Raw genomic sequence first — 16,027 nt, 5'->3', positions numbered from 1 at the left:
ACACAGCTCACTTCGGTGTGAACAAAGTTGAGATCAACTATAGAAATCATTTTATGTACCATAAGGCTTTCAGTCAAGTAAAGTATGTGTAAGTTGTTAAAAAAAAAGAAAAAAAAAAGAATTACTTCGTTTCTCGCCTTGGAGCCGGTACTGGGTGAGGCTCTTCCAGAATTGCATTTGATTCTTCCATGAATCCCTTGTGGTCAGTGTCACCCTTCAGCTTTCTTCTGGATCGTGTACGGTAGGCGCACTCACGGTGCAGGCTTCAAGCCGACTGGGGCAGAGTCCTGTTCCACCAAGTCGGGCTCTCAGAGCTCCGTTTTGGCCTAGGAGTGCGGCTATGAAAATTAAAAGACGTGCGACTAAGGCGCCAGCTCTGGGCCTGCAGCAGGCACGCAGGGCTGGGAGGTTTCTCACAGTCTAGCCTCCAAAAGTTTCTCTGCACCAGTGGCTGGGCCAGATGTCCCACCTAGTTATGATTTATGTAGTGGCAGCATCAAAACCAGATACTTTTCTTGCACTTGAATACATTCAAGAATAAAGACCTCTGCTGACAGGGTTCTTTTTTTTTTTTTTACAGTATTTTAAATTTTTTATTTATTTATTTTTGGCTGCGTTGGGTCTTCGTTGCTGCACGCAGGATTTCTCTAGTTGTGGTGAGTGGGGGCTACTCTTTGTTGTGGTGTGCAGGTTTCTCACTGCAGTTGTTTCTCTTGTTGCAGAGCACAGGCTCCAGGCGCGCAGGCTTCAGTAGTCTGGCACGTGGGCTCAGTAGTTGTGGCTCGCAGGGTCTAGAGCTCAGTACTTGTGGCGCACGGGCTTCGTTGCTCCGCGGCATGTAGGATCTTTCCGGACCAGGGCTCAAACCCGTGTCCCCTGCATTGGCAGGCGGATTCTTAACCACTGTGGCGCCAGGGAAGCCGTGCTGACGGGGTTGGTAACCTGGGGTTCAGACTCCACTTCAGAGGGTCTCTAACTCCCTGAAATTGTACCCCAGTGTTGGTGGTAAGCGTCCACGTGCTTTTGCGGGAAGGACTATGGCTTTCATCAGGTAGTCTGGAGGGTTCTGACCCAAACAGGTTTAGGAATCAAAGCCTTAGACCTTCCAAGTAAACCGCAGCTGGGCAAAATCGCGACTTTGAACGGCATTTCAACCTGCCTCCTCGGTGGGCGGTACAAGATGACTCCACGCCCTCCACTCCTTCAGCAGCACCCCTGGGGGCAGGGCTGAGGTCGGCCACGCCCTCCAAGCACCGCCCATTCCCCTGCTCGGGGTGGGGCATTCCTACTGGGCATGCTCAGTACCAAGGACTCGGGTTGGCCCCCTAGGCGGAAGCGGGTCCCCGAGAGTTTGTGTGTTTTTCCCAGGGTTCTCTGCGCTACCGTTATGGCCGCCTTCTTGTGCCGGTGTCCGCACATGGGGTTCTAGGGCTGTGGATGTGCTTACAGGAACTGTCACCACTAGTCTTCGACGTCTTTGGACCCTCTTCCTTTCACTTTCTTTTGTTGACTCCTGTGTGACCCTCGTAGGATTCTGTTTTGGCTGCAGCGATGTCTGGGGTGATGTGGACCCCGGAGCTGGCCCTCCTGAGGGGCTTCCCCACTGAGGCTGAGCTGCAGCAGTGGAAACAGGAGGGAGTCGCCGGTTCGGGTGAGAGGGGTGCACCTGCCAAGGAGGGACTGAGGCCAGGTGGGGACTGTGGGGAGAAGGGGTGGCGGCGGCTGGGTTCTCATCCCTTCTGGTTTTTTTTCCTACGCAAATCTATCCGATTCTTAATGCTTTGGGTTGCTGCCTCCTCGACATAGTGGGCGCGGTGCTCAGGCTCCGTGCATGTCTTTACCCCAAACTTCTCACCGTCCAGGTTCAATAATAATAATGTCAATTGTTTTTCTAATCCCTTAACATTTCTTCAGTCATTTAATGCTTAGAATAGACCTGTAAGGTAGACACTACTTTTATTCCCGTTTTGCAGATGGAGGCATTTAAGTACAGATTGGTTAAGTAATTTATTCAAGGTCACACAGCTGGTAAGCACAACAGCTGAAATGAGGCAGCAAAGATGTAGTCTTGTAAGCAAAGCACATTTACCTGAGAAAGAGTTAAAAGGCACATTTACTAGTGGGATATAGGCACATCTGGTTGTGGGGTTTAGGCTGGACCCGAAAGAGAAATAACAATGTAAGACAGTATATATCCTGTCCTGTATATTTGTGTGTGTATGTTTGTGTGTATACTCAATAGGTACTTCAGGAGAGAGGTAGTTTCTGAAGTTTGGGTCTGGAAGTCTTATGGAAGAAGTCAAACTTGACCTGATTTTTGTTTAAAGAGTAAGACTGACAAGTGGAAAAGTTCCCCAGGAGGAGTCACAAGTGTAAAAATGTGGAGGCAGGAATGTGCATATGGATATTAGGGGCACAATGAGTGAACCAGCTTTTCATCAGGGAGGACAGTGGGGGTAGGAGGAGCCAGATTGTGAAAGGAAACTTTTCTGTTGTCAGTAGGAATTCTTTTGAATTCCCAGCAGAATTCCTTTTGATGTTACTTGCTAATGAGGAATATTATTTCTGAGTCTAACTTCTGCCATGCTGCCCATGGTATGAATGAGCTTCTAATTCTAGGAGAAGTGATGGGCATTTGCTCAGTGCTTTGTGGTTAATGTATAGGAAGCATTCTAAATATATACTTTTTTTTTTTTGGCATGCTGAAATGGTAATAGTGTTACCTTTTACTGTATGAAAGTAGTTGTTCTTTGGATTATTGGACTATTTTTTTTCTATTACAGAGAGTGGATCTTTCCTACAATTGCTGCTAGAAGGGAACTATGAAGCCATATTCTTAAATTCATTGACACAAAATATTTTAAATTCAGCAACGATGACTGAAGAAAAGATTGACAGCTATCTAGAGAAGCAGATAGTAACATTCCTGGATTACTCAACAGATTTGGACAAAACCAGAAGGTAGAATTTTATTTGAAATTTTCGTAGGGAAACAGATTCTGAATACATTTAATATTGCCTTGACAGTGTAAGGCACTGATTTTTGCAGTTGTTGAAAAACCTGGCTTTATGTTTACTCAGGACTCATGATGTACCAAATAATCTATGTAAGAGTTTCTGTCCAGAGGACCATCGAGAATGAAAAGGTAAAGTGGTGTAGGATATACAGGTTTCATATATAACACTGACTTATGACTGCGTGGTAGCTGCTAACCCACTGAGTTTCTAAATGCTTAAGTCTCATAGGTTTTTGCCATAGACAAGACTTCAGACCTTCTTTTCTTTTAACTTGAAAGTGTACACTCTCCATTTTGTGTTTGTAGATTGCTGAGTGATAATTGTAACTACTTTTATCATGTTTTAGGTTATCTTTAATGTTTTTATTATGGAACCCTTGGTTTATCTTCTTCCATTGACGTTTATGTAATTTTATAGGATTAAATATAATGGATAGTTACACAGCAGTGTAACCTAAGTTTTTCAGTGGCTTATATTTTACTGTTGTTAGTTTGTTAATATACCTTCATTTTCTCTACCTTCTCTGGCAACCACATCAAGCTTTAATTGTCTTTAAAACACAGTTTTGTTGTACCATTATTTCTAGGGAATGGCTTCATTTAGTTCTTCAGCAAATCAACTATTGGCTAGGTGTTGAGGTTGTGAAGATGAATAAAACATAATCTGTATCTATAAGGAGTTCACAAAAGAGTGCTACTACAGGCATTTTATTTAAAAAATTAGTGTCATTCATTTTTATATTTTTGGTTTACTAGTAGTTTACATTCCTCTGATGTCGTTCTTGATTATTATTTTGCTGTCAGATATGTGTGTGGTATCATAGCCATTAGCTTTGTGTGGTGCTCATGAAAACACACATACACACAAATACATCATACACTGATAGACCAGAATTCGGCTTGTCACACAGAGCTGAGAAGAGACATTTCAGTTACCTCATTATGAGATATTTGAAAGTTAAACTCTATTCTCAATTCCCCTTAAGGATTTTGATTTTTAGTTATGACAGTTATATTAAGGCTTTGAGATCTTGCTGCACGTCTGTTTCCTCAAGTTTCCTAACTTCTAATTACAAACAGCCTCTTTTGTCACCTGTTTTCTGCTCATTCTTTGTTCTGCTCTCAGTTGTGCTGCATCCAGAGCATTCCAGCTACCACAGGCTTGTAGGCTTGATTTTTTTTTTTTTTTCCTTAAAGAATCTTCCTTTTGAGGTAGGGCCTAGGGGATATGGGAAGAAGAGGGTGACTGCTTGTATTTTTCCTTCAGTGTGAAACTACAGGATTCTCTGGCTGCTATTCGTTAGAGTTGAATCCCCACCTATTTGTGTCTTAATCTAGGGGTTGGCAAATTACTGCTGGTGGAGCAAGTCCAAAGTACCTAAGAATGATGTTTACATTTTTAAAGGGTTGGAAAGAAAGAAACACGTGTGACCCACAAAGCTTAAAGTATTTTTTTTTTTAATCTCTCCTTTGCAGTATAAGTTTACCTACCCACTCCTGTCTTCAGCCAAAGTAGGATTGAAATGAAAAGGGTTCAAGTGAAATTTCTAGGGGTTTTTTGTTGTTGTTGTTGTTCTAATAGTTGGTAGTACAGGATCAGTAAGATATTTGAAAACAACTTTTTGTCAGTTTTCTTTTGTATAAAATCAGTTTTCCATCCAGTCAGTGTCAGAGCTGTTGAATAGAACACAAGACAAAATTCTAAGTGCCTGGTAGGGTCCTAAACCAGTGCTGTTCAGGAGGACTTCCTGTGATGATGGAGATGTTCTGTATCTGTGCTGTACAGTACGGTAGCCAGTAGCCACGTTTGGCCATTGAGCACTTGAAATGTGGACTGTGCAACTGAGGGACTGAATTTTAAATTTTATTTAATTGTAATTAATTTAAATTTAAAACAGCCATATGTGGCTCATGGTGATAATATTGGACATTGCAGATCTAAATTGTTTCAGAAATTTTTTTTGTAATACTCTCAAGATAATCTCAATAAATGTTGATATCTTACATTTTTCATGATAAAACTGAAATGAAATAGTGTGTTTGTGGTTATACAGTGATAGTGGCTCATGTTTATTTCTTTATTCTTATATGCAGACAACAGCTGATATTCCTACTTGGTGTGAGCAGTTTGCAACTTTTTGTTCAGAGTAACTGGACGGGGCCTCTTGTTGATTTACACCCTCAGGATTTTTTGCCGTCTGTTTTGTTCCAGCAGTTTAGTGAGGTATGCTTCTTGGAAATGTCATATATAGGTATTCTTGTGTTGTTTATTCTTTAGGAACGGCTCTTTATAAACTGGAGTTAATAATAAGTAGGAGAGAAACGTGACTTTATTGCTTGTACAGAACCTACTAAGAATGCTTGTTCATTGATCAGATTTTCAATTCCAGAAGTTCCATTATCAGACTCAAACTCCTCTTCAGATGCTCCCCATTTTATGGAGCTCTATTAGCTGCTCTTTTTAATTAAAGGGCAGGCAGCTGCACCAGTCACCCAGCTGCATATGTTACCACAGTTACATAAAGATCTTTTCTGGCAAAGCAGAGAATGTGGAGATCTGTTTAATTTTGTTGCAGGAAACTTTTGCTGCTATCCTTATGAACAGTTCCCAGGGGTGATTTCCTTTATGTCACAGAAATACTTATTTGTATATACTCAAAGTGTCTGGCACAAAGGTGCTCCATGGTGATAATGATTCTTATTATCCATATATGGAGATAATATTGACCTGCATCAGTAGGTCATCAGAAGAGCTTGCAGTTTGAATTCCTCAGTACTGTTTGAGCACATGTACGCAGGGCTTGGGGGATATGACATGCTCTGGAAAGAAGTATGGTAACTGATTTATCCAGCCACCTCAGAACTAGAGCATTACTATCGGTCACTCAGCCTGGAAGGCTGCTTAGCCTCCAAAACTTGCACAGCAAAAGGGACCTATTTACTGTTACCTGGTTTCTCAGAATTAGAAGTAACAAATGAAAGGGGAATGGAGTTGTTAGAGATTAGTGTTAATAATTTGATGGTGGTTGGAAAGAGAAATACAAAAGCAGTCATAATCTGAAGCCTCTGTACACATCAGTTTAGTGCGTCATTATGTTATCTTGCAATAGAGTAATTGAGATTCATAATGCTGGCCCTAAATCGTTATTGAAAGGTTAAAAGCTCTTCCGTATCTTATGTCTAAGAAGGGAATTTAATCTATACTTTACAAAAGTTTTCATCCAAAATGGTTAAAATAAAATCCCCAAGATTTTGGCACTTAAAGAGATATGCTTCAATTATCTAGGAAATTACTTATAAGGAATGTCTCATTCCCTCTCTTACTGTGTATGAAACAGTTTCTGGCCTCTATTGCCCTGTAGTGCAGGTTAGAAACCCACCAGACAGTTGTAAATACGTACCGAGCGCTAATGTGTGGTTGAAGTGGTGCTTCATTTGTGTATGCTATATCAATTTGACGTATTCTCTAGATGAGAAGACTGATGCTCACAGTGGTGAAATAAACCCGTCAGAGGCCTTATAGCTGGGGGATTGGAACACGCATTTTCTGGGTCTGAATTCAGTACTCTTTCTGCTATACTAAAGTAGAAGCACCTGTAAAGTTAGGTAACAATTCAAACAGTACAGAAATGGGTTACATGAGAGATTCAACCTATAAGAAATACTGAAATTAATGAAGAGATGTGTGGAAAGTGAATTTTGTCTGAGAAGACCTTTTCTTCAAGAGTGGACCTTGAGTTAGAACCTGAAAGATGATGAGGAAATGGACAGGTAGAGAAGAGAAAGAAATACGTTCCAGGTGCAGTCACATGAGCAGAAATTTAGAGGTGCGGTGTTTGTGGGAAACGGATGCTTTGAGCCTGATAGAGCAGCAGTACAGTAAAAGGTCAGCCTTGATGGGGCTCAGACCAAATCATAGGAAACTTTAAATAAGACCTTGATTTTAATTGTTTTATTAGAAGTGCCTCATGTGGGATTTCCCTGGCAGTCCAATGGTTAAGACTTTGCCTTCTGATGCAGGGAGTGTGGGTTCAATCCCTGCTCTGGGAGCTAAGATCCCACATGCCTTGTGGCCAAAATACCAAAATCATAAAACAGAACAATATTGTAATAAAGTCAATAAAGACTTTAAAAATGGTCCACATTAAAAAAAAAATCTTAAAAAAAAAAGTGCCTCATACATTCCAAAAAGCATACAGAATGTGTACAGTTTAAATAATAAAACTCGGCTTAAATAAAACCCACCACCCAGCTTGAGAGAGAGAACATCACCATCATTGTAGAACAGAGCTTCCGGACTGCTGTTCCCCAGGTGTTGAGCCCTTTTGCCATTGCAGTAGCTGTGTGGGGCCGGGGCTGGGGAGAGCCTTTAACTGGTCTCGTCTGGTGTAGTAGCCTCGTCTAGTTAGATGTGCACCACAAATAATAGCATCTTCTGCATTTGCTCTGACTTGGAAAAGGTTGGGAAATACAGGGTTACAAGGTCCCCTGTGTGTGCTTCCTGGTGGTAACCCTGGCCCCCTTTCTCATGAATTTTGTGTTAACATTCCATTGCTTTTCTTTCTTTTTTTAAACAAAAACTTTATTTATTTATTTGGCTGAGTTGGGTCTTCACTACTCCATGCATGCTTTCTCTAGTTGCAGTGGGCAGGAGCTACTCTTTGTTGCGTTGCGTGGGCTTCTCATTGCGGTGGCTTCTCTTGTTGCAGAGCATGGGCTCTAGGCATGTGTGCTTCAGTCGTTGTGGCTCACGGGCTCTGGAGCACAGGCTCAGTAGTTGCGGCGCACGGGCCCTGCCGCTCTGCAGCGTGTGGGATCTTCCTGGACCAGGGCTTGAACCCGTATCCCCTGCATTGGCAGGCGGACTCTCAACCACTGCACCACCAGGGAAGTCCTCCATTATTTTTCTTCATGGTTTTAGCACCTATGTATGTATGTATCCCCGGAGAACATATTGTTTAGTTTTGCCAGTTTTTGAACTTTATGTAAATGAAACAAATTGTGTGTGTTCTGTGACTTGCTTTGCTCAGTGGTGTATTTCTGAAATTATACTATTATTCATTTTTACTATTGCATAGTATTCCTGTTGTATGAATATACCACAGTTTATATATCTGTTCTACTCTCTGTGGCCACATGGGATGTTTCAATTTTTTGCAATACATTATGTACAGTGCTGTTAGGAACACGTCTTCTGGGAAACATTTGCAAGAATTTCCAAGCACAGCATGCTTTAAAAAAAAAAGGATACCCTGGTGGCGCAGTGGTTGAGAATCCGCCTGCCGATGCAGGGGACACGGGTTCGTGCCCTGGTCCGGGAGGATCCCACATGCCGCGGAGCGGCTGGGCCCGTGAGCCATGGCCGCTGAGCCTGCGCGTCCGGAGCCTGTGCTCCGCAACGGGAGAGGCCACAACAGTGAGAGGCCCGCGTACCACCAAAAAAAAAAAAAAAAAGGATAGTGTTTGGTGCAGTGTGCTACATGGAAGAGGCTGTTTTTTCTGGCCCTCAGGCTGTAGTCGGGCAACCCCTGAGGGCTGAGGGGATTGATATTTTGCCGCACTTGGAAATGCTTCCCAGCACTGAGTTGGGAAGCTCTGCTGAGGACATATATCTGTGAGTGGAGTGCCTAGGGTATATGCACGTTCAGCTCTTCTTGGTCATGTCATGTTGTTTTTGAGAGGATTATTCAGTTTATAATCTTTACCAGCAACCTGAGAATTTGGAAGATAAAGGGAGTTGAAGTTTTTAAATTGGGGAGTGGCACGTCAGTATTTTCTAGTTGTCATTTTCCTGTGCTGATTTATGTTTCATAGTTCTTGTGAAGGACAGATATTTGTGAATATACTTTATGGTCATGGAGTATAGTCATCAAAGCCAAATGAATTTTCCCTGCCTCTAAATTACGGCCTTGGCATTTTTAGCACTGTTTTTTGACCTCTGGTGCTAACCAGCCTCAGGGGAATAGCAGTGAAGGTTCATTTCTGAGTAGGTCACTTCTCACACATAAAAGTTGATCTCCTAGTAATCTAGTTTTATATTAAGTTTGTCTCAGATGTTGACTTTTTTTTCACTATTCTGATAAATAAGTATTTTTATGTGTTATATGCTCTTTTGACTGAGGAGTCGTTCCTAAGGGAGTTGTAACCTTCATTTTGTCTGTTTTAGTTGAGAATATAAACAATCCTCTTTATTTATGTATTTTTTGGATTCTTTTCTCTTATAGGGTATTACAGAGTGCTGAGTAGAGTTCCCTGTGCTATACACTCATCCTTATTGATTATCTGCTTTACATATAGTAGTATGTATTGTTCATCCTCAAGGTTTATCCATGTTGTATCATGTCAGAATTTTCTTACTTTTAAGGCTGAATGATATTCCATTGTATGTACATACCAGTTTTTGTTTTGTTTTGTTTTTTGTCTTTAATTAATTTTTAAAAAATTTATTTTTGGCTGCGTTGGGTCTCCATTGCTGCACACAGGCTTTCTCTAGTTGCAGTGAGCAGGGGCTACTCTTCGTTGTGGTGCGCGGGCTTCTTGTTGCAGTGGTTTGTTGTGGAGCACAGGCTCTAGGCGCGTGGGCTTCAGTAGTTGTGGCACGCAAGCTCAGTAGTTGTGGCTCATGGGCTCTAGAATGCAGGCTCAGTATTTGTGGCTCATGGGCTTAGTTGCTCCACGGCATGTAGGATCTTCTTGAACCAGGGCTTGAACCCGTGTCCCCTGTATTGGCAGGCGGATTCTTAACCACTGTGCCACCAGGGAAGTCCCACAATCATCTTTAAAACTCGGCCATTTCCCAAAACTTCTGGAAGCACATTTAGAATTCGGTTGGAATATCAGTGTTATGTCACAGGAAGATAGAAAAGCATTTAATTTTTTAATGATGGTGATGCAAGGTAACTCTAGGAAAAGAAGTTTATTTATTTGTTTATTCATGCATCCACTCCTTTATTTATTTATTATTTACCCTATTAATGACATTTCCAGAGGACTTAGAGTAGGAGGTTTGGTAACCAATTAAACCTTTGAGTATCAGAGGTAATGAGATCCAGGTAGTATATCATGGAGTATCTCTTTGTGTAATTTTTTATTTGTTGCCCTGTTAAATTACTTGTTTGTTATCTTTAAAGATTTCGTTTAGAAGATAATGATCTAAATTTGTGCTACAACAGGTAGACATCTTTCTCATCTCAATGTGATTAGAATAAGGATTCTTTTTCTTAAAGGCATGTCTTGTACTTCACCAGCTTGGTTTGGATGTTAGGAAATAAAGATCGTTAAATCCATCTGAATGGCAAGATGATTTGATGAGGCTGCAGGTCCAACTTGGGCACATTAGGCAGGGTCTTCTCTCTAGTTCTTTTTTTAAAAAAAATTTATTTATTATTTATTTTTGGCTGCATTGGGTCTTTGCTTTTGTGCGCGGGCTTTCTTTAGTTGCTGTGAGTGGGGGCTGCTCTTTGTTGTGGTGTGCAGGCTTCTCATTGCGGTGGCTTCTCCTGTTGCAGAGCATGGGCTCTAGGTGCGTGGGCTTCAGTAGTTGCAGCGCGCGGGCTTCAGTAGTTGCAGCATGCGGGCTCAGTAGTTGTGGCTCGCAGGGGTCTAGAGCGCAGGCTCAGTAGTTGTGGCGCACGGGCTTAGTTGCTCTGCGGCATGTGGGATCTTCCTGGACCAGGGCTCGAACCTGTGTCCTCTGCGCTGGCAGGTGGATTCTTAACCACTGTGCCACCAGGGAAGCCCTTCTCTCGTTCTTAAGCAGTAGATTCACTTGTGTATTCACTTGTGTACCTTGGAGGTCTCACAAGGTACCTCAGACTCATTGTGTCCAAGACTGAACTCATGGTGAGGTTTTTTCCAAAGCAGGTCTTCTTTTGGTGTCTGTGTCTCAGTGACCCACACCACCAGCATGCAGTTGTCCTAGTCAGAAGTCTAGAAGTGATCCTGGCCCTGTCCTTGAGGACTTCCTCATGCTTAGCTAGCATAGCCCTGGAGCTTGCTGAGGAGCAGGAAGAGGAAGAGAGGTCTGAGGGGAAGGCAGCATGAGGTGGTAGGAAGAACACTCGTTTGGCAGTTGGAAAACTTGGGCTATAATGTCTGTTCACACGCTGATAACTTCTGTGTGATTTTGGACTGCACTTAACGTTTTTGTATTGGTTTTCTTCTACAGTTGAGGCAGTTGTAGTACTTCAAAATAGTTCCTTGATTATTGAACTTAAAAACAATATTCCTTCTACCCTCCGTGTAGGTAACAGTAAGCCTTATTTGTGGTTTGGTGGTGGTCATTCACATTGTCTTTATTCCTCTAGTGCACTTTCCAGTAATGTTGAAGGTTAGGCAGAGGATGAACCCACAGCTATTACTTTCTTACCTTTATTGAATGTTTCAACAAAGCATTGAGCCAGACACTGGAATCACTTGGATTGTTTAATCCTTACAAGAACCCTGTGAAGCTCGGGTTCTATTATTTTATTTTATAACTGATGAAACAGAGGCTTCAGTTAAAAAAATATTACCTATGACCACAAATTAATAATCAGAAAAAGGACCCTATCCTGTGTCTGTGACTTAGAGCCCATGTTCCTAATATTGAGCATTCCTACTATCGATTTCGTGGTAACTGTCAGAATGATTCAGTCTACATTTTAAAAACACAGGTGCTTGGTCTGTTGCAGAAAATCTCTGTTCAGTAAGAAGTAGATTTTTCAGAGGCATCCCTTTTGGGCAGCCTCTGTTCACATTGGTCCATGACTGTATGCCTACTCAGCATTTGATATGTAAGACCTTGTTGTTTTTTGGCTTTATAGTAATTATGGAGCAGCAGTGATTTGTAATGACATTAGCCAGCTGGTGAAGCATATATGAAATGTAGGTGTTTAATATGAATACTTTCACATAGGGGTGGTTTTTATTGAGAAGCTATTTTGTTGTAAGTAAATCTGTAAAGTCATGATGCTTCTTCAATAGTAGCATGTTCTTGGGCTTCCCTGGTGGTGCAGTGGTTAAGAATCTGCCTGCCAGTGCAGGGGACGGGGGCTTGAGCCCTGGTCCCGGAAGATCCCACATGCCACGGAGCAACTAAGCCCAAGCGCCACGACTACTGAACCTGCACTCTAGAGCCCGTGTGCCACAACTACTGAAGCCTGCACGCCTAGAGCCTGTGCTCCGCAACAGTAGAAGCCACCCGTGCACTGCAATGAAGAGTAGCCCCTGCTCGCCACAACTAGAGAAAGCCCGTGCGCAGCAATGAAGACCCAGTGCAGCCAAAAATAAATAAATAAATAAATGAAATAAATTTATTTTTAAAAAGTACAACTTGGGAAAAGCAAATTTAAAAAAAAAATAGTAGCATTTTCTTGATTGTCCTGTTCTCTAAAGTACAAGCAGGCGGCTGGCTGGCTGTCAGGGCAGGCTGGAGTTGTAGATCTCTAAGGGCATTTGTAATGTTAGGACTCTGTCCAGTGCCAACTGCTGTGTAATAGATCAGTGCCTGTGTTTCACAGCTGATTACCTGGAAAATATGTATTCTTGTAAGACGTATAAAGATTAATATGTTGCTAAACTGTATCATCTTAATTTTTTTTTTCAGGTCAAAGGACTGGATGCACTCGTTCTGAGTTTGCTCATTCTAGATGGTGAATCAATCTACAGCCTGACCTTGAAGCCTATACTGCTGTTATTAGCACGAATTTCCCTAGTGAATGTAAGACATAGGCTGACAGCTATTCAGGTAAGGGAAGAAAAGGAGCCAGGAGATTCAGACCCAGGTGTGACTTTTGTGCTGATTAGCATAAAACTTTAGGTGTGATGCTGAAAATGTCTTGGTATATTTGTTTTCTAAGTCTTCTTTAGGTGTTTAATTTTAAAATCTGATGAAAATAAGCAAAAACTGTCTCCTCTCATGAGATTCGTCTAGTATAAAATGAGATGTTGAGCCTCTTTAATGGGGTTGTATATATGTGTTGTGTGTATATTTGCATGTGTATAAATGTTCATTCTTTGAATCTTAAAAATAGGTTTAAAAACACCCTTCAGGGCTTCCCTGGTGGCACAGTGGTTGAGAGTCCACCTGCCGATGCAGGGGACACGGGTTCGTGCCCTGGTCTGGGAAGATCCCACATGCCGCGGAGCAGCTGGGCCCATGAGCCATGGCTGCTGAGCCTGCGCGTCCGGAGCCTGTGCTCCGCGATGGGAGAGGCCACAACGGTGAGAGGCCTCCGTACCACAAAAAAAAAAAAAAAAACAAAACCCTTTTTAGTTTTTTGTGAATTTCATGTAAGGATAATGAGTAGCCAGAAGTATAGCACTTTCGGTAGATCTTTTTTTTTTAAATTAATTTCACTTTTTACTGTTTTTTATTAAAGCTCCTAGAAGTTTTTTTAAAAATAAATTTATTTATTTTATTTATTTATTTTTGGTTCTGTTGGGTCTTTGTTGCTGCACACGGGCTTTCTCTAGTAGAGGCGAGCAGGCTTCTTATTGCGGTGTCTTCTCTTGTTGCAGACCACGCTCTCTAGGCATGTGGCCTTCAGCAGTTGTGGCACACGGGCTCAGTAGTTGGGGCTCGCGGCTCTAGAGCACAGGCTCAGTAGTTGTGGCGCATGGGCTTAGTTGCTCCACGGCATGTGGGATCTTCCCAGACCAGGGCTCAAACCCATGTCCCCTGCATTGGCAGGTGGATTCTTAACCATTGTACCACCAGGGAAGCTGTTTCTTGATTACTGTTTCTTGGCTCACATCCTACCTTGTTTCATATTTGGGTTGGATTTAGTAGAACATTTTTTGAACATCTGTTATATGGTTTCTTTAGGTCACATATAAATTAGTGAGAAAAGCACTGATACAGATAGCTAATACGCAGTAGGAGGTGACAAAAACCACGTGAGAGATTCGAAGAAAGTCCTTGAGGTGTAGTGGAGGTTGTCAGCTATACAGTATGCAGGCTCTGTCACAACTACTTAACTCTGTGCACCTAACTATTCAATCTGCCTTGTAGTGTGAAAGCAGCTGTAGATGATATGTATGTGAATGGGTGTGACTGTGTACCTATAGAGCTTTATTTATGGACACTGAAATTTACATTTTATGTGCTTTTCACATGTCACAAAATATTATTTTCTCTCTCTCTCTCTCTCTCTCTCTTTCTCTCTGTCTCTCTTTCTTCTGCAGTGATTTAAAAATGTAAGAACCAGTCTTGGTTTTAGGCTATAGGAAAACAGGTGGTGGGCTGGTTTGGGTCCATAGGCTGTAGCTTCCTAACTCCTGTCCTGATTGTTGCAACTTGGGCATACAGACCTTGTATTTCCAGAAATAGTAAATCTAAATTTTATGTGAGATCTCCCAATTTCCAAGTGTTGGCTGAAAAAGTTTAAGAAACACAATATTTCTATAGGCAAAATGTGGACTTGGTCTGTACCGTATAAGGGCTTACTTTCCTAAGCATTAAAGTTGTGACAAAGAGGAGGTAAGAAGGGAATCATGCCTCTTTCAGCAGCTCTCATGAGGACAGATGATTTGGAATCAGTTGTACCAGAAGGGTTTTTAATAGATGGGTTTCAACATATCCTAGCAGATATAAGACCTTATCTTTGATTTTTTGTTTAGTGATGTTAGCTTGAATAAAAAAATGTTTTCCCAAGTTGATCTGAGTTAAATGATCTTATAGACTGACTAGTACTTAGCCCCAAAGGAAGTATCATCAAAGCATGAGGTTGCTAAATAGCATTATTTTCTTTCTAGTGAGACTAGTTGTCAATGAGTTAGTGATACAGTTTTCTTGGTGGAAAACTTTCATCAGCAAGTATGCTAAGCATCATTTGTAAAAAGATACATGTAGTATCAAGAGCTTAGGAGAACAAGTAAATATGTGAGCTGCTGGTTGCAGATGTCATAGAATTGGAGAGAGAAGTTACCTGAATTTTTTGACAGATGCTAAACAGCTTTTGACTTCTGTTTTAAAACCCTATTTTCTTGTACATCTCCATGCAAAGATCATTCTGTGTTGAAACCTTGCCTTTCAGTTGAAATGTTATAGTTTTCTTCCCTTTGGGTCTTTGATATATTATTCTGTAAACGATGTTAAAAATGATTTCTTTGAGAAATGAAGATAAAATGATAAAGAAGCATGACATGCTTATCCAAGTTAATCTTAACCTTTTAAATTAATTTTGAAATGGCTGGATCTTAAGGAACATATCAGGTTGTTTATTATGATTTTATTTTTGTGGAACTATAAAAGAAGATGATTTTCCCCCACCCCCTAGTCTGTGAAGTGGATAGACTAGTGTTAGTTAACATGTGAATGTTGAGTAAAAAGAATTTTCTTTTTTTTTTTTTTTTTTTTTTTTGTGGTACGCGGGCCTCACTGTTGTGGCCTCTCCCGTTGTGGAGCACAGGCTCCGGACGCTCAGGCTCAGCGGCCATGGCTCACGGGCCCAGCCGCTCCGCGGCATGTGGGATCTTCCCAGACCGGGGCACGAACCCGTGTCCCCTGCATCGGCAGGCGGATTCTCAACCACTGCGCCACCAGGGAAGCCCCAAGTAAAAAGAATTTTGGCTTTGGAATCAGACGAGAGTTTGTCTGGCTCAGCCACTTAACAACTGTGTGGCCTTAGGCCAGTGAATTTCTCTGAATATCAGTTTTCTTATTTATAAAATGGACTAAGTCGGCAAACATTTATTGGGTTTCTTTTGAGTACACTCATGCTCCCTGTCTTCTAGGAGGTTATTGACTAATGTGACTTGTCAATCAGAATGTTCTGTAATAAGTACTGTAATCAGGAGACAGGATCTAGGAACTATCTAAAGCAAGGCTTCTAGTTTTCATTTTTATTAATGCCTCAAATTGTCTATTAAGTGATTCCTGACAGATAGAAAAAGGCACTTTTATTTTCTAGTAGAAAAATAGGCTATGCTTTCTTTGTTTCACACTCTCCCTTCTCCCATCTGAAGATTTTGGGTTAAGAGTTACTTTATAGATCTGATTTTTTTTTTTTTTTTTTTTTTTTGCAGTA

At 41.5% G+C, this 16,027-nt stretch overlaps 1 protein-coding gene across 6 annotated transcripts in view; it reads left to right on the top strand.

The window, feature by feature from the left end:
* Positions 1-1,329: 1,329 nt before the first annotated feature.
* TTC27 (tetratricopeptide repeat domain 27) overlaps positions 1,330-16,027 on the top strand; it is a 177,761-nt gene continuing 163,063 nt past the window's right edge. For 3 of the 6 annotated variants that reach the window (XM_067007841.1, XM_067007840.1, XM_067007842.1), the window contains exons 1-4: positions 1,356-1,651; positions 2,784-2,961; positions 5,112-5,241; positions 12,604-12,744. In XM_067007841.1, the coding sequence (XP_066863942.1) occupies positions 1,552-1,651; positions 2,784-2,961; positions 5,112-5,241; positions 12,604-12,744 (549 nt within the window). In that variant the 5' untranslated portion in view covers positions 1,356-1,551. Of the gene's footprint in view, positions 1,691-2,783; positions 2,962-5,111; positions 5,242-12,603; positions 12,745-16,027 lie in introns of all 6 variants that reach the window. The other 3 variants (XM_059078742.2, XM_059078740.2, XM_067007838.1) reach the window with 3 other exon arrangements.

Source organism: Kogia breviceps, chromosome 11, assembly GCF_026419965.1.
Source record: "Kogia breviceps isolate mKogBre1 chromosome 11, mKogBre1 haplotype 1, whole genome shotgun sequence".
Classification (NCBI taxonomy): Eukaryota; Metazoa; Chordata; class Mammalia; order Artiodactyla; family Physeteridae; genus Kogia; species Kogia breviceps.
This window is presented reverse-complemented; position numbering and strand designations above follow the sequence as displayed.